General features: G+C 42.4%; 1 protein-coding gene across 5 annotated transcripts in view; it reads right to left on the bottom strand.

Moving 5' to 3' along the window:
• KIAA0930 (KIAA0930 ortholog) overlaps positions 1–22,814 on the bottom strand; it is an 81,761-nt gene that overhangs the window by 55,005 nt on the left and 3,942 nt on the right. The window contains exon 1 of one of the 5 annotated variants that reach the window (XM_013300728.3): positions 18,570–19,139. The exons of 3 other annotated variants lie outside the window; for them this stretch is intronic. Coding sequence is in view for 1 of the 2 variants with exons in the window: in XM_027789425.2 (XP_027645226.1) it covers positions 17,385–17,403 (19 nt within the window). In the remaining variant the exon portion in view is untranslated. Of the gene's footprint in view, positions 1–17,384; positions 17,500–18,569; positions 19,140–22,814 lie in introns of those variants that run through there. One more of the 5 variants, XM_027789425.2, reaches the window with a different exon arrangement.

Consider the following 22,814-nt stretch of genomic DNA (forward strand, 5'->3'; position numbering starts at 1 on the left):
TATTCCTATATTCTGCTTTTTGAGATCAGGTATTTTTTTTACTAGACATTGCATCAGAAGCTCTGCCAGGTCCCTCCAGCCTCCCAAAACTCCACAAAGAATGGCCATGAACTGGTAAGTTTGAGCACACGTGTTCCTCAGACCTATGCATCCACCTGTCACCAAAGATTTCCCAGTGCTCTGCCCCACCAGACAGGAATGATGCCACCTCCATCTTTTCCTGCTCAGGGTGCCAATTGTCTCTATCCCTGTGTTCAAGGTACCATACTTTAAACAATAATGGCGAAATTGTTTCAAAAGCTAAGATAAGTCATATTAAAAAGGCTCAGAAACAACTGAATGAAATCACTGTAGAAAATACAGCTGACATAGCAAGGAGAGTTCTACAGAAAAGTTTAAAGTAAATTTACCATCATCACCTGCACTGAACAAAACACTTCAGAAAAATGCACCATGTCCCCTTTGCCACCCAATTCTCGCCGAACGCTTTATCCTTGGGTAGGAGAGGGGGCAGGAAAGCCAAACATTGAAATAAACCGCTTGAAACCCGGTGGGTCAGGTACCCCCGGAGCCCCCGCTGCGGGACAGCGGCCCGCGGGCCTCAGCACCAGGGACAGCGGCGCCCCGGCACCCGGCACCGGCGCCCCCCGCCCCGGCATCGAGGCCCGGCGCCCTCCGCCCCGCCCCCCGCCCCGCCCCCCCGTTTCGGGACAGCTGCCCGGCGTCCCCCCATTGCGGGACACTTCAAAGGAACCACACGAAACACACCGAGCTCGATGGAACTTCCCAAGGACACTGCTTATGCGGCATCTCTAAACGGGTCACAAAGCATGAAAAAGCCATACTTTTTCGAAAGTAACATAATTTCCCCCCACACATGTTGATTTTAACCCATATAAGTATCAGTCAGTAGCTGTAGAAGCAGAGTTGGTTATCGAGGATACGGCATTTAACTGATGCCTTCTATAGACCTTTTGAAGCCCAAACGCACACTGGAGGCTCCATTTTAGGCCCGCACCTGAACCGCAGTGCCATGCAGGCTGCTATGGGGACGGTGAAACTCCGCCTGAACCAGAGCCTGCACACAGGTCTGTCAGTGGAGATGACCCATGTGCCATCGAGGCCAGAGGCCTCTGATGTCAGCACAAGCTGTGGCAAGCCAGGCTGGGGAAGGTCCTCCAAAAAAACCAGGGGAGACCCCACCAGCTGACAAGCCCTCTGGGCAGAGAAGCTCAGGAAGCCCCCACCCTCACCAAGTGCCTGAAGCAGATGACCTGCGTGTGGGGGTGGACTCTGGTCTAGAGCCACAGGACAGTCCCACCTGTCTCACCCCAACAGCGGCGGGACCTGCCCCCAGCACCAGTGGGACCCAGCACAGGAGCACTCCCTCCTCCTCCCCACCCCTGCAGCCCAGTCATGCCCAAGAGCAGGAAGCGCAGCCACCATGTTGCTGCTCCCTGCTTGGCATGTCCTCCTCTTCTGCCCACCACCATCAACCCATCACTCATTGCTTTTACCTGTTACTCATTAAACAGCCATTTCTCCACCACCATGGCAGCACACATCAACTCAGAACCATCACTTACAATGATCAGTTGCCCAAACTGTTGGCCAAAGGTAGACCTGCAAATTAGTTAAAAACAAGAGTGCTGTTTTAAAATTCTTGTTTTGGATATGATGGTGACTGAATTACCACAAGTAAGATCAGATTCTCCTGAAGACCAATTTGCACAAAACAACTCCCTTCAAAACCAAACTCGCGTTATTCCCACCACTTTGTTCTAACAGTTTCTCCCTGACAGGGCATCTGAAAAAGCTCTGCTCCACTCTCAGCAGATGAGCTGCTACCCTCCCCACACCATGATGACTTTAAAGATTTATTTGGCCAGGTTTTTGGCTGAGAAATTCCTTTTATGGCTTACTTACCAACCAGATGAATACAACAGGTACCACGAGAATGGTTTCACAGTAGGCAAAGAAGGGTTTCTCTATTCATGTCACATAACAAATAAAATGCTTCTTCTTTTTTTTTGCCTTTTAAAGGTGAAATTAGATATATTCAAAAACTCGACACAAAGAAAACAAATCAAAGCTACAATATAAAAGGCTCTGCAAAAGGCATTTCCTTCACACAGTGGGCATCTTCACTCTACAGGGCTTTCAAGAGACTATGTCAAAGGCCTTACTGAAGTCCAGGTAGACCCACTACTCAAGCAGGACTGAACTACCACCATGGCCTCAAAGAAACCACCACAACACTTCATCAACCACAACAGCAGAGACACTGCAAGATCAAATCAGCTCAAGGGAATACCAGCTTAGAGAAGAAAAACAAGTCAAAATTTAACAGCAAGCAGAAACAGGGTCACTAACACTGTGTGACACCAACTGAACTTCCTTTCGTACCTTAAAAAGCAGAACAAAGGTCCTGGTTCCTCAACTGTATTTCCCAGAGGATCCATATTGACAGCTCTACATTTTTCCTGCTGGGTTGTGCCTCAATTCTTGCTTGGAGCACAAGCATCAAACAAAAGGCAAGTCCAAAAAAGAGGTCTTGGACACCTCCAAGACTACAAAACACAGCCATATAGAATTCTAGTTGGGAGGAAGTAATGGAAAACAGTTTCAGGGCATGCTGTTGAAAACAAGGTGACTGGCTGGCTTACTTGTAAAGACCAATAACCTGCATCCAGAAGCATCCCACCACCCACACGCCTTCCTTCAGCACACATTCATACCTAGAGGCCATTCTGGCCCACGCCTGTGGACGTACTCTTCTCCCAAACCCTTCCTATCTTCCTGACTCAGCAGTGTACAACTGGCACAAGGGACCTCAAAGATCCTTACAGCCTGGAACTGCCAGGCACCCAAGGCACATCTTTCTCCAGACACATACACACAGGCAGGCAAGCCCAGAAATAGCCAGGGCACAACTGCAGGCAGGCATCGCTGCACAAGCCTTGCATTTTCACTACATGCTCAGGCCCAAGCCATCATCTGCTTAAACATCCTAGGGCAGGCTTGTGCTTTCAATTCCACAGCCAGATGGACAGAGGGAAGGAGATGAACAAGAAACACATCTAGAGAGGACACCTGTGGCTTGGCTAGAAGCCTGCAAGCTGCCATGAAACACACAGAAACACTACATCTACTTGGAAGTGTGTGGTGGGGGCAGGTATTTTAAGGAGAAACACTCAGCTTTACACCTCAGGCTTTGAGAGAGGTTTGCAGTAGTTAAACCAATTATAAACATGATTGTTGTTCATAAACCAAATGATACTAGAAGCCCTAATCATCACCCTTTCTGACAGTACCAGGCTGCCTTGCCAACACAACCTCAAAATGACCTCTCTCAAGGGGGAATTATTTCCTTTCCACCTTCCTCTCTTCAGCTCTTCCCCTTCACAGACACAGCTGGAAGGGGCATCATTAGGGACCACCAGGGCAGCTGCCCTCCCCAGTGTACCTTTGTCATGGTTTAACCCCAGCTGGTTAACTGCTACTTAACCAGTTGGTTACTAAGTGCCACACAACTGCTCGTTCACTCTCCCCGAACCCAGAGGGATGGGGAGGAGAATCAGAAAGGAATGTAAATTGTTTTTAACTCAGCCCTCGAGTTTTAATTAGTAAAGCAATAGCTGCGCATGCAAGCAAAGCAAAACAAGGAATTCATTCACCACTTCCCATGGGCAGGCAGGTGTTCAGCCATCCCCAGGAAAGCCGGGCTCCGTCACGCGTAACAGTTACTCAGGAAGACAAACACCATAATGCCAAATGTCCCCCCCTTCATATACTCAGCATGATATCATATGGTATGGAATGTGTTTGGGTCACCTGCCCTGGCTGTGTCCCCTCCCAGTTTCCCATGCCCCTCCCTCCAGCCCTCTCGCTGGCAGGGCCCCAGAAACTAAAAAGTCCTTGACTTAGTGTAAACGTTCCCTAGAACAACCAAACCCATCAGCGTGCTATCAACATTGTTCTCACACCAAAACCAAAACACAGCACTGCACTAGATACTGAGAAGAAAACTAACTCTATCCCAGCCAAAACCAGGACAACCCTCCAACAGCTCTGCCTGAGAAAGAGGCCCCAGCCCTGTACTCACACAGGGCACTGGAAGAATTTATTGCTCAGAAAGTGTCCAGAAAACAAGGTAATACTTAACTTGCAACCTGCCCAAGTCAAAGCTCCAAAATAGCTCTGCACAACAACAGGTAAACACTTTGCAGCATGGGCATGCAGAGGGAGGAAGCTACAGATGTCCACAACAGCCAGGCATCCTCGCTTTGCCATTTGCTTTGCAATCATAGCAAAGGGGAAACTCTTAACTACAGACTGTTTCCAGGGTTAGATTGCACCAAATGCTGGGTATTTGTAAGTACAGAGCACTTTTGAAGCCTTAATGCTTAAGGCAATGTTACTTGTACCTCCTTCCTATCTTCCTCCTGAAAAACAATCAATCTTGGGACCACCGGGGCAATACAGACCACAGCATTTTGCTAGCACAACCAACGGTTAAATGTGTCCACAAACTACACAGACAATCCCAAATGTCACAGGCAGTTTCCAAACCGGCGCAGACTTGCACAATAAGGTAAAGCCATGGCTGTGCAAAGGCCCTCGCAAGTGGATTGGTTTCTAAGCATTGCTGAAGTTCTGCAGAAGACCAGTGTTGAGCATCAAGAGAAAGAAGGGCTGCCCTTCAAAAAAATAAAATGTAGAGGGCAAGTTCCTCATGGGTCATCCCCCTCTTTCCTCATTTGGTGGTGTTAGGCCACTTTAATAATTGTTTGGGGGTTTTTCCCCCCCACTATGTTTTCCAGGCCACTGGGACAAAACAACCAAGAACTACCACTACACTTGCTATCAACTGGTCAAAGGGCTTCACCTTTTCTAAGGACTCTTAAAAGACTGTCCTTTTTCCTCCAAGAGCGAGCCTCTAGTCACCAACAGCAATAATAAGCAAAGCACTTCGTGTCACTTTGCCTTTCTTTGGCCTGCTCTCCCCTGCCTTAGGCTTCAAACTCTGGAGGCAGAAACCATTAAGTACCTCTTCAAACACCTTGGCAGCAGTCACAGAAGCCAAACAGTGCTACTTCGCCAAAAGGAGAGATAATCAATACTAAATGTACTAAAATACACTTTCAAAAAACTCTCTTACCCTCTTCAACTTACGTACAGCCAACATGTGAGAAAGGTAGTGGGTAGAAATAAACACTTGATAGAGAGCAGCCAAGCCCAAGTGGGGACCAAAACTCTGGAAAAGTCCTCTTCAGCTCTGAACCCGGAGGCCTTCACATGACAAAGCCAGCAGAGAACAGCAACACTAGGACTTCTCTCGAAGCTCACTACCTCATTCATGCAGATCCACTTCCCACCTCCCCCTGCCTCACACATGTTTGCAGCACTCAAGCTCAGCTTTTGTAGGGAAGCAAAAGCCATGTCGAGAAAACCAAGTCTGGTCCCTGGGCATGTGCCTTTAGCCACGCACAAGGTTATGGCCCTTCAAAGCTCCTCATAACATGAATCTATCAACACTGGAACTGGAGTCAGGGTTTTCCTTCCCCACACTAAGTTAATCCTTGTATTTCAAAGTCGTCTAGTTTATTTCATTTCTGGGTACCAGAAACACATCCTTAGTAAAACTCCACCAACTCCAAACACAAGCCATGCTCAACAGAAGGTTCAAAGTCCTTCGCCATCCTCTGGCAACGCACAAAATCCTGCTACTGCTTTGGAGAGCAGAAGCAGTGGAAAAGGAGAGCAGAGGAAGATCCTCTTGAAAGCTGAACTTCTGGGGACAGGGGGAAATAGCAGCATCAGATCCTCCCAGATACTACAGGAAATGAAGCCTACAGGATGCTTCTTGTTTCTAAACCATCTTAAAAATGCCTTTGATTTTATTTTCTTTTTTTTCCTTCCTTCTGATACCTTGGTTTCTTCCCAGTTCAACACTAAGCAGCTGCAACCTTGGAGGACTAATCCATTGGAAAGATGATACTCTACCTGTCGTCTCCTGCCAGCTTCCAAAGCTGAACAGCACAGGCTGCTTTCCAGAGAGCAGGAACAGCGTGAACAAACAGGCATTCTCTGAAGTTTGCATCCTTATACCCACACATTACCAACTGAAACAGAGTATGACTGGCAATCATCTAGTCTCATCACTAAAAAACAAAGTGACACACTGGTGGTAGGTAAATTTGCCATTTACTTTCAAAAAACAATTCTTACTTTGACCATGACAATGACAGAACTACCAAATTTTTTAAAGGCAAAACTATAACCATTAAAGAACTAGACAAACAGAAGTAAAAAAAAAAAAAAAAAAAAGAATTAACAGGCTGTGCACACAGTATTTCCTTTGATGGGGGATTTGTCTGTGCTAAGGGATCTGCCTTTGCTTGACAGGGCTCATCCTGTTCACGCAGATGAGCGAGAAGCTTCTTCTTCCTCCAGCTCCACTCAACGAGGGGCTAGCCATCCGCCCACAAACCCAAATTCCCCAAAATCTAGTCCTCCCTCACCAGTCGAGACAGGGGAAGGATGTGGCAGGTGGCATCCCTTCTCCTCCGTGTCACACACAGGCGATCCCCACCTCAGCCTTACTGCCACTTTCTGTGGGAGCCTGACACGTGAGTGCATGAAGCAAACCGACAAACCTCATGAGAGATTCAGTAAAGCAGCCTCCCCTTCCCCGCCCAAAAGATGTCACGCTGAGCTTTAGCACACAGATCTCCCTGCGCTGCCATCCTACATCGAATCCCTCAGCCTCTTCTAGAGACGTTTCTGGCTCTTGCTACGAGCCTTTGGAAAAGCCCTTGCAAGTGACTGCAGGTCCACGGCAGCCAGCCTGGCCACCCAAGCACAACAAGGGACTCTTCTGCAGGGGAGCTGCCAGCCCATCACCCCTGACAGCTCAACACCCACGCAACCTGCTCCTCCCCGTCCCCGTCCTGAAACAGCTACGGGCCAGCAGGCAGGAGCACCAAAACCCTCACCCCCCGTTGCCTTCCCATACTCGGGCGACACACCAGGGGTTTGTGCAAATCTGCCTTGATTAACAAGGAGCTTGGCTGCAGAACCAAATTACCAAAATCAAATAATTAAAGACAAGGATAGCCAGTGCTAATCTAACACATATACACAGGCTTCCTAATAAATGTAATTATAGTATTTCTGTAATGCATTTTGAGTCTTTCTTTCCACATCCTAATTAGCCACTGGCAAGCAGGAAGAGGAGCACAGACACAACCAGTGCTGAGAGACGGCAGCACGGTTCCTCTGTGAAGTTGCTTTCATCTGACTCTATACCACATCAACAGAGAGGAGACATTTAGGCTGTTGATCTGTCAGTTATTTCTGTGTTATTAAGAGTATAGCTAATGATCTGTAGGGAGAAAGCACTGACCTCCTCTTTGCAGACTTTTGCTAAAGCAGCACTTTGTACAAAGACTAGAAAAAGTGGTAGTACATTTATTCCACCACTTTCTGCTTATTTTGTACAAAAGTGCTTAAATATAGTCCAGGCACCTAATTGTACATGACTATTACCAGGTATAGCTAGCTATTATCCTAACTTCTAGAGGATTTTTTTTTTATAGAGTTTGTTGTAATTCTTTAATTTAAATGCTTTATGACTAGAAAAGTAATTCCTACATTCATCTTATACATCAGGTGCTGTCTTTTGAGTTGCTTTGCCTTTTATAGTTAAATAATGTTTTTATTGAAGTTAAAGAAGTTGGTCCTGTATTCCTACAATGATCTCTAAAATCTACAATCTGTTTACGTATCTTTTTCCTGCAGCTCCTACTGTTTTAAGTTCTTTTCTCCTCCTCCTCCTCAGAGAGGCTGCCTCCTCTTTCTGTGCATCTAGACAGAAAAGATACCAGACCACAACTTCTAGAGCCATTAAGATAATACTGTGCAGTCTTTCTAGATACCTGTACGTTAATACTGGGCATAAGAACAATAGCATTTCTAGTCAAAGACAGAAACAGTTAATGCATGTCTCGCGCATTTAAGGACTTCGTTCTGCCCCGATGTTACTACTAGGCTCAAAGACTTTTGGAAAGGGAAGAGCAGGGCACAGGGCATAGAAAATCTTCAGACACAAGTACCAGTTCTATCATTTGCAGCACTCTGGGAAAGGGCAGGTCTCAGCAGGTTTTCAACAACAGAATACAGTACTTCAGGATTAAAAGTGTCAGAGGTGGCTCTAGCTCACCTGGGAAAGGCCCCAAAGAAGAAAAAAGCAACCAAAAGAGGTTCTGGCCTTGCAAACCTCCCCACAGAGGGAACACAAAGTAGAGGGAATGGCAGAGAGCAGGGCTTAACAACTCAGCAGCTGAAGGGTCTTTCTCATCATTTATTTCAGGGCCCATAAGTTTAAGTACTCCCTCAGTAGCAAAGTGGGGAGAAAAAAGGCACAACACTTCTGTGCACCTAAATCATAACAGAAATGTGTCTAATCAGGAGCTAAAACAGCAGGGAGCAGAGTCAGCTATAACCATAGCACTTGACCATTTTGGAGGAACTCTTTCACATATTTAGATGCTATAAGAAGCACTCCAAAATGATCATGTTTTGTACCAAAGGCATGAAAACTTCGATGTCCTCACTTTCAGGATTGCCTGCATTACGTTACCGAAGATTCAACTTTTACAAAGATGACCCAAAAAAACCCAACCCAAAAAACAACAACAAACCATGGACTTCAAAACAAACGTCAAACACATTGCAGGAGGGATTGAATGCATTTTTCTGCCCTTTGTATGAATCCAAGATTTTACTGGAAAAGTTAATATTCCAGAAAAAAGCTCAAGTCAAAAACCACCAAAAGAGGGTTGTCTCTCCCTATCACCAACTCTTTTGGTCTAAGTCACTCACTTAGCAGCCCTGCTTGACCCTATTCCACCTGTCAGGATGAGGCAATATTTTCATCCTGTCACGGAGACAGGTTAGTTTATTAAAAAAAAGATAATCCTCCAAATATTTCATTTGTAACTAAAGAAGAACATGCTTTAAGCTGTTCTTTGACAAAAATGCTCTATTTTGTAGATTATGACTCCAAAGTAGTGCAAGCATAGAAGAGCCTAAGAGCATCAATGGAAACATAAAAAAAGATATTAAAGGTCTATCTAGACACCAGTTGTCAACATAGTTGTCATTAACTGTCTGGAGCTAACACTTTGGGTGTACTGACAAGACACCACAAAATTGCAGTTTAACCTCTTCCTAAACCAGCTCCATGCCACTACCTTGATCTGCCTTGGCTAATTAAACAGTGACATAAAAGAGCTTATTTTTCTTCTCTCTTATCAACTGCTTAGGATTAACACTGGGGTATCGTTCTGCAGCACAATTTCTTACATTGCATTTCATGATCAAAGTTATATACCCAGAAACTCGACAGAGTTACTACAAGAGCAGCACAGCAATAGCACAGAGAAGTTAAATTCTGAAAACTGTTAAGTATGGAATATTTCTTCTTTAATTTCCAGTTCTCTCTGTATTAAGCCATTACATAGCAAAATGCTATTCCAGGGCATTCCTGATAAGGAAACCACTTGGAGAACATTATCCTTTAAATTCCAAGGAATACAAAACCAGCACGTAAGAATCGTGAGTCAAGACCAAAGACTGTTTATTCCAGTAACATGTCTTAAACAGTTGGCAATGTAGACGGCCAGGGAGGAGCAGACAACAAAGGCAGTACACTACCTTTCTCTTCAATACCTTCACAGTCCCCAGTGATTCACAGGTCAGCAACCTTCTGTGCCAGAGACCTGTGTATGTGGCAGCTCCCACTGGATCTCTGTTCTACTCACCTGTTCATGTTCTCCTTGGACCCACGTAAGCTTTTACAACCTACACAATTGTCCGTGACCACGAACCCCACAACTCTTACCATACATTGTGTGTTTTGGTGGTGGTGGTGTTCTTCACCTACTACTTTTGTGTAATGGCTTCCTCCACAAGATGACAGTGAGCATTTACTGCCTATACACTGTATTCACATCACACACAAGACCTGAAGCACCCCTTTTCCAGGTTGAGAAGTCCTAGCCTACCAGTTAAACATCCCTTGTATGGAAGGCATCCCCATAGCACCTCTGCTGCTCTCCTTTGAACCTGCTCTTCAAATCTTCTCATTGCAGAGCTCTAACTGAACGAGAAGAAAGAATCTACCCTCATGCACAGCCAGGAACAACAAACAACGTTTCAAATGTGCTCTTGTACAAAAGGACACATTAACAGGCCTGGGAGAGGGTATAATAGAGCCCTCACAGGCAACACTTAAAATACAAACATAGTATGAAATTGCACAGCTTTGTATTAAGGAAGTTCAGCCCAGAGCTCTTTGAACACCTCTTTATCAACAATATGTAACACAGGAAGAGACCCCTAAGAAAAACCTAAGCTCAATGTTTAATATGTTTTAATTTTCCAAGATTAAATTCACAAAGCCTACTGCATTAGCAATGGAAACAATTCCACCCACCTGAGGAATGCCCCTGGAACTCAAGAGCAAGCAACGAACACAAAATGGTTTTCAGTTGCATCCTTACTCTTAAGATCTTGTACAGCCGTTTCTGAATTCAAACCATTCTTTTCCACTATTTTTTGTTTTATTGGATTTCACCCAAGAGAGAAGCGATTCACTGAAGTTATCTTGAGCGTGGCTTTAGGTACATCTGTAATGTACAATGAACAGAGAACAACATACAACACAAAGCGAAGTTCTCCCGCAGACTGACTTGCTTTTTCTAGGTCAAACTGAGCATCTCCTTATACAGAAAACAGCTAAAAACCAGTCAAAGAACTCCCGTGAAGAGTAGTTACCTTATGAGAGAAAGGACACTGTGGTTCAAATACTAGATTGGTACACACCCATTTGGTAGCTTTGGGAGGGAACTTTTTTTTTCCTATTTTCTTACCAAACTAAAGATTTTTTGCCCAGTACTCACCTCACCATTCTAGATATCAATAACACATCTTACCTATGTCCTCAACTGTTTTCTAATGTACTTCTGGTCATCTCAGAAAATTTCAGTTTCTGGAACATTTGATTTCTGCTTCATATACCACCTACCACTTTGATCACCTTTATCATACTTGTTTTCACTCTGTTCTCTCTCACTGCGAGAAACAGAATGACCTTTGTAGAGGTCTAGCACAAGTTCATACATTATTTAAGACCAACTCCTCAAAGCATTTTTGTGGAAGTCATGTGAAGAGAACAACTCAGCTGATCCTGCAACTCATGCTAAAGTATATTCTAAGCATATGAATACTTGCACTTAATAAAACAAATGCCAAGTTGAATGCTCATTTTCACATGACAGCCACATAATATCATATATTATGGCACCGTAATACATTTGATGCTGATTGCCACAATTCAATGGACATGCAAATCTTTGTACAGTATTTTGAAGGACGACTAAAAGAGACAGAGAAAGGTATAACTGAACACACCTGAGTTCGCACACTAGCCACAAAGTGTGGCTGGGGTTTTAGAGCTTTCTCAAGTTTGGACCCTATTTTGATTTCTCCCATCCTGGAAAAAAAAATAAACTTGCTTATTGGTTACTGCATTTCATGCAGTAAATTAAAAATATCAAAAGAAAACAATTGTTCACTCAAACAAAAGCATCAAGAAGTCTCAGTGCTTGGACCTTGGGCACTGTGGTTTTCTTCTTTCTCTTCCTTGGGATGGTTTCTGTATTACTCAGGAGGGGCAGGTGGGGGAGACCTTACTTTCTCTCATCCACATTTGTTTCAATTCTCTATTTCCATTTGCATTTGTTCTTCTCCTGCTGCAGAAGATTGCTGCATATCATCATGGCTGAAAACACAAAACACAACCTCCTCCAGAAAAAAACTGTAAAATGTATTCTTGAAGTTCACGCCTCTTCCTGTCAGTCTTCTCTCTTCTGTTACCACATGCATTGTGGAAACCATCATTTTAGTTAACACTTAACAGTGAATCAAAGCCCACAGGATTTAAAAGCATAAACTACTGTGCACCATCTATAATACCCACTTCGACAAAGTGGAATTCAAATTGAGCCATAAATAATTTGAAAAATATTTTGTGAGACAGAGCAATCCTAGATGTAAATTTAAAGAGAAATAATTAAATATTATATGTCAGTATGAAACACCAAATCAAGACAGCATCTTACAGGCATCTGCCAGTTTACTTTAAATACCTAATCATAGCAAGGGTCAACAAAATCAACAGGATGCAGTTATCAGCCACTGAACTTCGGTGCACAGCAATAATAAACTCATTTTCATCCAACTGTCATCAGCTACTTTGCTGTACTTCAGCCTCACAGCACATGATCGTTCAGTTCCCCAGAAGCTGCATCCAAACCTCACTCAAACCCATGTGCAATTCCACAAGGGACGGAAGCATCACTTCCACAGATTTAATTTATTCATTACAATAACACCAGAGGAACAATCTAGTTGTGCCTTTCACATAAGAAACTAATGCAGAAAGCGTCTGCGTTTCCTAACTGACATAACTGGGAATTCAGTGCAGTTGTAAACATCCTCCCTTAACCAAGAGGCAACCTTGATTTCACTGGGTGCAACCACTTTAAACCCAGTGGAAGAGGGACAAATGGTTACACATTCCCTACTGCTGCTTCCAGGATCGCCCAGCAACAGTCCCAAAATTTCCAACACCTAAATCTGATCTGGAAAGATTGCTTAGTAATTTATGAAGCATGCTGGCACTGCTGGAGCGCAGAAACTTGTCTGTAAGCGGACAAACGTGCATTTTCAACGCTAATATATGCATGCTATTTTTGTTCTCTGCCAAAGCAATCACTCTGATCAAAGACTGCTAGTCCTGTAAGTTTGTGACGTACAATGGCTCTGGTTTCACACTTAATAAATACCACTGTCAAAGCACTCACTATCTGACAGACTATTGTGGCAGATCAGGTAAAGCCAACAAACTGCATTTTGGAAGAACTCCAGCCTTACAAAACTACCTATAGTGTGGTTGTTACTTATGTTTTCATGTATGTACCTCCCCTAGCATCTCGTCTTTGTTGTGGGCTGCTAGTTAGCGTCATGCTGCCAAGGCAGAAGAGTAATTATTACAACAGCAGTCTGCAGGGAAGCAGAGCTATTTCCTACACGTCTACTATCACACACTGGCATTTTCCAAATTCAGTTTTCCTTGTTCTAAGTAGAAACAGCAGCAGCAGCTTTCCGAGTGAACACTTGGCAACTTTGCACTGGAAACCGTAATTCTCACTTACCTTCTAGACCACAAACCCACTCATTTTTAGAAGCTGGCAACCAACACTGTCACCCATCTTGTGGCCAAGATTTTTTTTGAAAAATGTTTGTCACTGCATCTCTCAACTGGGTGCCCAACTTGACACACATATATAAGAAGAGTAGTCTACAGAAGGAGGTGGTACTTGAAAAAACAAGCCCTTTAAAAATCCCACTTTGGGTTGCTTTCTAAAGTCGTCAAGCTAAAGCAAATTGGTAATTGATGCTATGTCCAACAAACTGAACGTCTTTGCCAGTGCCTAGATATTTCAGTTAATTAGGCAGCATTCTCTTTAGCATTTCCATTATTATGATGACAGGCTTCTAAGATAATAAATACAGCTGTTTAGCTAAAAATAAAAATGAAGAGTGCCTGCCCACTCACATACATCCCAGTGAAACCTCCTCTTATTGCAAAAGCAGGTCTCTCTCTTTAAACAAACCACGCTCATACAAGGAAGAAAAAAAGTTTCCTCTAACAGCTTATCATTTCACTGTGAAACCATCAAAGGGACAAGTAACCAGTCCAAGGCCAACCTGTAGACATTGCATGTAGCTTGCTTAACTGCAGATCTGGAGACCATCAATCCCCTCGACAGCACACCAGCCTTTTGTGCTGCAGGCATCTCATATGTGTGAGGAAAGGTATCACTCCTTGACAGCCCCAAGTAAAGCACAAGATTTTAATTTAGTTCACGACAGAACAATTGAAAACAAGAAAAATTGGCTCCCTGGCAAAACAGTCATTATTGATTACAAGAGAGAAAGGAGAAAAAAAAAAAAAAAAAAGAATTTTAATAACATCTGTGACATACAAACTTCAGTCAGAAAACACAAAACTGTTCTAAAGCCAGCAGCACCCTACCCTTTAAGACAGAGAGCAACTACTGCAAAGCTTATGTTGTACTTTGCTACTGCAAAACGGTAGGTTTAGCCTGCCATTAACATGTTAGCTGCTGAAAACATGCCATCCCTTTCCACTTGTAACCAGCACCACTACTCTAATTTCTCCAAAGAACTGGAGACTTGCACAGGTACAAATCCCTACAGATCTGGAAGGCTTGCACATGGGTGTACGATAGTGAAGTGGCCCAGTGAACATGATATTGGACTAAATATTTAAGAAACTTCCTAGCTTTTTGCCTCCAACCCGCAACATGACTATGGTTTGACACTTCAGTTGTTTCTCCTGCCCTGCCTCCCTCCCTGGGTCTCTCCTACCCACCACATCACACTCAACCAGCCACTCTCTCCAGACTACAAAAATCATTGTGAAATACAGTTAATAAAACCAGAAACATTTACAGCCTTTATCTGTTAAGAAATCAGTTTCAAGGTCTCAAGCAGGAACACATGAGTTGAGAAAGAAAGGTTTTATTTAAAAAATGCCTCAGCAAAAGCACAAAAAGGAAACATCTTTTTGTGCTTTTTTCCCCACCGTTGGGCTCACAAACACCCTCCCCTGTGATTTTGATTACATAGTTCAGTACCTTTTGGCGTTGTCACTATAGTTTTAAAGTAAAGAACACAAATTTTAATATCCTTCCGTTCAATCATCCAAGCACTTGGTAGAGACACACAACGGCTTCAGACACAGCCACAGAAACTCCAGTTTGTCCCTGTCCTTTTGTAAATTTCAGACACCACCACCACCACCCCCAATCTCAGGTTTAAGACATGGTCACAAACAAGTTTAAGGTAAACATTATATTTTTAATTGCTGTATTTTTCCACAGCATTTTGCTGAAGAAGAAATATTTTTGATTCTTGCCAGGAAAGTAAAAAGAAGAAGGACATGCCTATGCTCGATTTCCCCCTTTTGCCCCATTCAAAACAATGCATGATGAAAAATTAGAACCTAGAGTTTTCTTCATTGCTGGCAGGTACATAAAATAATTCAGGTTAGGAAGGACCTCAGAATTCAAGTTTTGACCCAAAAATCCCACAGACAACTCTGTGTTTATGGGTTTACTTAATAAAGCAAGATTTGTGTTATTTACAGGCATTGGTTTTGTTCAGATGGGGAACAAAGCCATTAAATTACTGCATTACATTTTTTATGTTTTATTTTTAACATGTATTGCAAAATACACTGCAATACATGAACTGGCGTCTTCTGTTTTCTTTGCTGTTCTCATTTGCTCAATCTTTCTGCCAAACTAACAAGCTCAGGACTGAAGAGGGCAGTCCGCACTGGATGGACCCATGCTCTCCCTGATGTACTCCACTTTGGCTACGTTATTCCACTCCTCTGGGATGTCACTTACGGATGGAGCTCTCTGCTCCCACTCATCCCTCGTCCCCATTTTATCAGTAGAGTCACCAGTCATACGAGAGTTTTCCCCTCTGAGGTAAGGACTTACTGTTTCCCCAATACCAAATGCGGAACACAGGTGCAAAGAGTGCCAGCAACTTCCCAAAGTCACAGAAGAAATACACAGAATAGCAGACACTATATTAATATCTCGGAATTTCAGCATTAATGGTTGGTATATCCCTCCTCAGTGCGTGCATGCAGGGTTATAGACTTCGACCATGTTCCAGTTCAGAGTGACTCATTCCTCCCCCTCCTTCTGTAGTGCCAGAAACATCCAGTAAAAAGAACAATGAATGATAAAACCTCAGGTTGACTAAGGACTCAAAGCCTCAAGCAAGCATCAGATGGATGACAGTCTTCTATCCCCTGGCAACACTTGAAAAAAGTTTCATGACAGTAAAATATCACTAGCTGAAGGCAGTGCTCCTGGCCAGGATACAGTAAAGAGCAGTATGTCTCTCATGCAGCGGATGCACAGCTTCCAGAAATGGGACACCAGCCTGCTCAGAGCGCAACACCTATATCATTAGGACCATCTACAGAAGACAAGTCATAAAGCCTCAGAGCAAAAAATTAGAGCAAGCTTCAAGTCAGGATTCCAAGCAAGTCCAAACTTTTAAATCTCTTTATATTGGAGATACCTAGAAATGTTATTTTAGAAATAAATACAAACCAGTAAAATGTTAAAAGTGGCGAACAGCATACTTGGGATCTTACATTTTGCCTGCTTTTTTACTATTTCATTTTAGGCTCACAGCCACTTTCCCCCCAGTGGCTTCTAGGAGCAGCTATGTGCAATTAAATATTAAACAAAAGGTATCATTCCTCCATTAAAAAAAAAAGTTTTATCTTGCCATGGGATCAATGCACTGAATTAAAATATATATATATATGTGTTTGTGTGTGTGTGCATTTAACCAAATGAGTTAGCCTGACAGATGCTGAGCAGAAGAAAGTAAAAAATTTCATAGTCAATATTCTGATCATGGAACATTTTTAAAGCACCTGCATCCTCGAAGCACATAATGCATACCTTTAAACCTTTGCTTCTTTTTTAACTTGGAGGAGAGAAAAAAAATGCTTATGAAACAGTATTAATCTGAAAAGTCAGACCACAGAACACAGCATAGCGTAGTCTATGCCTGTAATATCAAAGATCAAAGAGGATGAAATTAGTTCCCCTTTATTCATGTGAAACATGGCCTACTAACAATTCACATGATGCTTTGACTTGACTTTAGTTAGCCTTATTATGAAAAACACAGGTCATCCATTCAGATCTTCATTATTTAGGTAGAATTAAACTTCTCATTAAAACTAAGGGAAAAAAGTAGTTAAGCAGTCCTATAAAGTATATAAAAAGCTGGATCATGATTATTTAGGAAGCCAGCTGGGTTTACACGGAGGTTTACCTCCAAGACATACTGCAATAACCTTGCTGCTTTGTTTCTGAACGGATGAGATCAGGTAATAACTAAGTGTAAGCGACCCTTATGAGGCAATAAACTCCCCTCCTCAAGACCAATTACTTAAATCACACTAAACTCCCTGTGTACTGTTATAGCTGAGTTTTATGGTAATTTTAAATCCACCTCTCGGTCCTTTAAGGCAGGTAAGTAAACATATTCCTTATTGAAAATACAGCATTGCTAGACACTCAAGAACTGTATTTGTTCTCTGAAAAAGCAGAGGAATAAACTACTTGCAAAATATTTCACAGCTCTTAGCAGAACACTATATATCCATTTCAAAACACTTCCCTCACCTTGATGATGTTTCAGCATCTCCAGGCAATTAAATCAAACTCTTCATAGTGCAAAGACAGCTCAAGATTCACTGACATTTTAATCCATCTCTCAAGTTCCTTCTGATCACATGGGGCCCTGCGAGACAGGACCAATAATTCCCAACATGCTTACCCCTTTTATCTAAGCTCGGTAGTTAGACAAAGATTGGAGTTAAAACTACCTATGTTACATCCAGATAATCAGAAGTAATGTATCTTCCACATCCATTTGATCAAGGGAAACACCACCCATGTGTTCAAGTGGCAAAATGCTGCCAACGTTCCTACAGAAGACCCTACATGCTGCAGCCCCAATGGGTTGATAAAGTGATAGCAATGCCTAATGCAAATTCCCTGAAATTAAGAATCCAGGCATGGACACAGCCTCTGGCATTTGCTGATATAAGGCCTCTCTCCTCTGTGTGGTAGCTTACAAAAAGCTAGGTCGCTGCTGAGCCATAAAGATTTTCACCATCCCAGCACTAACATCAAAACCAGGGGCAGCCTCAGCCCGACTCGCTGAGCGTGACCTGGTTAAAGGGGAAAGACAGAAAGTATGACAATATAACCTCCCATAAGAGGTTTATATACAGATTAGGTAGCCCCAAACGCACTCCTGAGCATCCAGCACGCTGTTGTACAGGGAAACATCCTGGAATGCTTCAAAATTGGTCCTAACATAAAGGACTATTGATTACCTACCATGTGCTAGGCTTTCTGACAGATCCAGTTGTAAGAAAGAAAATTATGCAAAGAATATTTTGAAACACCAGATACCACCTAAATATCAGCACTAGTAGCCATAATTTTCATTCTGCAGTGGCAGGAAGGACATGACCCCAAAAGGAATTGCTCTTCATGTCAGAACACACTATCTACCTGCAAAACAATATATTCACCTCAAAGGGATTTAACTTTGAGACTCCTAATGAAACATGTTTAAGAAACCCCCAGAGAAGAAAGATAAAGAATATTACTGTTTTCAGGGTTCAACTTCTGCATAATACTAGCACACAGTCAGTACTAGAGACCAGGCAAACCAAAGTGGCAAAGACTTCAGTTTCAAAGCTTTGTTTGTAAAACAGGATTGCAGAATACCCTATAAATCCTTACACGTAGTATTCATGGCTTAAACAGTAAGAATTCAGGGGAAAAAAAAATTACTTAGGACTGTTGTTGCATCTGATCAACTTCAGTCAACAGAACTGCTGTTGAAGCGTGCCCAGGTTACCACATCTCCTCTAAAGGAGCAGTATGATGCTGTATCTGGCGTTTCTGTATCATGGCTATATTTTACTTCCTGCATAGAGAAAAGTAATCAATACATTATTTTGGATCATACACACAAAAAAAGAGCAACCTTGATTCTGTGACATTCACCCTGTTCAGCCCAAGGGGCTGCAAACAGACCAAAAGCAGCTTGTTTCACATTATTTTGAATACTTACTAGGACAAAGTAGCTTCACTATTCTCAGTGGGCTCCTGAGGCCATGAACTGATTTTGTACAGACTTCCTTCTTACACCTAATCATTCACTTCATGGTATATTTTCAACATCAGTGGGTGCTACCCTGATCCTACTTAGCTTATTTATAACGATCATTACTAACTATTCAACAGCAGAGTTTTGGTTTTCCCAAAATGTAGCTGGAACATAAGAAACTGAGGATTTCAACTGTTGAAAAGTTTGCATCCTCTGAGCTTTTTCTATTGATCAGTACCCTGAACAGAGACAATGGGAGTGGAGACCAACATGCTTCATCCTTCAGGAAATTCAATTTTTCATTTCTTTGGAAAGAATCTAACCAGATATATTGTTAAATCCTTAAAAGATCAACCCTGAACTGTAAAGGTAAACTGTATTTTGATCCCTAAGACAGACCTCCCATCCATCTTCAAGTTCAAAACAGAACACAGACTTCAAAATTGCAACTAGTACCCTATTTAGAGAGTATACTGCTAGAACAACAAAACCAAACAGTTAAGGTATCAACTAGAACTACAGCATTACATATGTAAGACATGGGTATTTTAAAATACGCTGATATTCCCATTGTCAGCCCTACAGATTCATAAGTCGGCTCTGAGGGACTCTCATTTTCAAAAAATTGGGGATCCAGCAACTTCTGCTAGCATCCAAAAATGAACAGCAGCATGCCTCATATTAAAACTAAACTGCTAATTTAGTTGGGGCAAAAATGTTCTGAAAGGTATTTTGGTTTGTTTGGGTTTTTTTTTGTTGGGGTGGGATTTTGCATTTTTTGTTTGGTTGGTTTTAGTAGTGGGTTTTTGTTGTTGGTTTTGTTTTTTTTTTTTTCAATCTTGTCTCCTTACTTCAGCATTTCCAGACTCTTAGTATTTGAACATGGATACTTTTGAGCAGGACACAAAAATCCCATAAAGCTTCATCTCCATTAAAAAGAAAGAATAAATTAATAACCCAACTGCTCAAAAAAATATGTAAGAGATATAACAAAAGAAAGACCACATTATATTATTGGTCTGGGATGATGTCCATCAAGCTCCTGACAGAAGCTAACCTTCATAGTCAAATTACAAATCCCCTGAAAACACTGCTGTGTAATGGAAAGTCTGACAGGCCATTAGTGACAAAGCATAAACAAGGTTCTAATAAACAACAAAAATGGAATTTTAAATGAACCATTAAAAAAAAAAAAAAAAGGGTACTTACCCTGCAGGGCTGCAGCCCTACAGTTCGCCCCGTGCCATTCTCCATGACTTGATCCCACATGGATATTCCTAAATACCTTATGCTTGACTGCAGAAGTGGCAGGATGGGATCCTAGGGTACAAGATCTCAATAGTCCTTGTGACACCAGTTATTTTCTCTTCAGTCTTAATATGAAGATCATTATTTACCTCTTCCTGTAATCCTGTAACACAATCCTATCCCGACATCACAAGGCCTCCCAGCCCCAGGGTAAGATTCCCATCTGCCCCCCTCTCAGCCCCCACCACAGCACAGAAACACACCACAGCAAAATGACAGCCTCTCCTCTGCTCCGCGACACCAACAGAAAGCATGCCGCCTAGCACAGCCCTGTCAGAAAGGAAATTCCCCAGCAGCTGCCTACAACTCTGTTCTCACTGATGCATTACAGCAAAAGACATTACCTTAACAATTGGCACTGCACTCTGGTTTTAAAATTACCCGCTCCAGGCCCAATGCGAGCATCCAAAATTACCCTTCATCGGGCTTGCCCGAGTCTGGTATCTTTGGAGTACGAACAGTTCTCCTTGCATGAGTACTGGTTGCTGAGGCTCATCCCAGACCAGCACCACAGACTCTTCTCTCCCACCCTCTCTTCTCTAGGACGGCCATCCCTGCTCCTTGCCCCTGCGCCTTGCTGGGATAGAAAGCAAGACAGATCCCTCGCAGCACCAGGCGAGCACATCCCTCACTCCATCAGTCCCGCACACAGGGCTGCTGGACATGCAGAAACACGTTCCTGTCCCATGGCCGAACCCACTGGGTCTCAGAAGTAGCTCCAGCTGTTGTTTTTCCTATCCCACCCTACCCAAGCACTCAACTACACATCAAATGTCTACATGCAGACTTGATTTCAGAATTTCTCCACGACAGTTTTCTATGCCAGGCAAAAAAAAAAAAAAAAAAAAAAAAAGGAGCTTTAAAAACATCTTCTTCCAGCTCTAGAAAAAAAAATAAATTAAAAAAACATCACATTATACCCACTTTCACACTGGAACTTCTTTGCTATTTGTTTATCTTTCTCCGACACAAATCTGAGGTTAAATCACTTTGACTTCAAAGTACCTGCTTTAACTTTGATTTAAATAAACTGTTCTGATCTTGCTTTGCATTTGTACTTTCTAGAACTTCTTCTGCAAAGAAATATAGACTCTTCCTGGCTGGAATGCAGTGATGAATTTTTTGTTATTTTGTTACTGATTAGGAAGCTACTGTATAAACTTCTTTTTATTTTACTATTTATAAATTACTTACGTTAGTATTTTTGTTTCTCTTCAATATTTGAATACTCATTTTTTATTGAGAATTTCACATTAATTAGCTGCAAAACATTTTATAAATAGGCCGAAAGAATTTTTAAAAATAATAAGGTACAAGTAATAAAACCTGCATTTTACACTCAAATTAAATCCTTCTAAATGTGTTGAATGAAAAGAAAGTAAATTTATCAACATATTTGTATATTAAACTAACTCATTACAGGAGACATTACCCATAGTTAGTGAATGTGGTTGTATATGTCCCTCAAGTTTTTGTTAGGACAGATGTCATTTTCACACCTTCTTGTTATTCATAGATCAAAAAAACCCAAAGCTTCCCAGCTTTTGTAGTTTCTCACCTTTGACTGGACAACTCACTGAACTAATTCCAGAAAGAACCATCAATGAAGAATATGTTTTGTTTCTGCATGAAAGCTGCTCCTGTCAAACCAGTTCTGTACTGCAGCAAATTCTCAGCAGACGCTTCCACTTACTCAGTGGCTACACTTTCTTCAAAATTTCACAGAAGCAAACATATCCTTCTTGAATATTATAATTTAATTAGAAGTTATTACACTATGATAGAGTTAAGGCCTGAATCTAGTACTTTCAAATCCAAATTACTAATTCTTCTTTTTAATTCTTCATGTTAACCTCTTCTGCTTTCTGAAAATTTCTTCCAGTGCTCTTTACTCTTCTGCTGATGTTTTCCCACTTGGGTCTTTATGTTTCCATCACATTTTTGCAACACTTATGTGCATGAGCACTTACTGTATGCCACCTCACCCTTCCTTCTTTCAGGAAGGCTAGAGACCTATTTATTTCCAGGATTTATTCATCAAGATAATTTGGCACATGAATCATCTCACTGCCTTTACTCACATGACAAGCCCCGAGGTGTACTGCGGTGCAAACAAGTCCAAGCAAACCTCAGACTTTAAGGATGAATGTTCCTCCTTCTGCTGTCCCTATGCCAAGTATGCCCTCCTCTCATCAACAGTCGGTCAAATACGAGGACACTCTACCACTAGGAACCCAAAGAGATGACACGTTTCCTTACTGATGAGACTACTGGACCTTCTGCACAGTCCAGCTTCTCCACCAGCACCTATGACCAGCACCATTACAGACCTTCAGTGCCTGGTGGCAGCAGTTTTCAACAGCTGGTTTACTCCCAATTTCGTGCAGCCACCTCCTTCCCAGGACCCTTACCACTTCACCTTTCACCTGGCTACACATCTCCATTACCGACCAGCCACTGTTCAACACATTATTCAGATCTACCTATTTGGTTTTTCTTACTCGTCGTAAGCTCCAATACGCACAAAGTCACAGCTCCACCCAAGCACACTGTGCCACATACACTAAAGGCAGAGCAATTTGTTGCTGGAGGACAGAAGGACACAGGGAAATTAGGCA

Source organism: Falco peregrinus, chromosome 6 (genome assembly GCF_023634155.1).
Source record: "Falco peregrinus isolate bFalPer1 chromosome 6, bFalPer1.pri, whole genome shotgun sequence".
NCBI classification, from domain to species: Eukaryota; Metazoa; Chordata; class Aves; order Falconiformes; family Falconidae; genus Falco; species Falco peregrinus.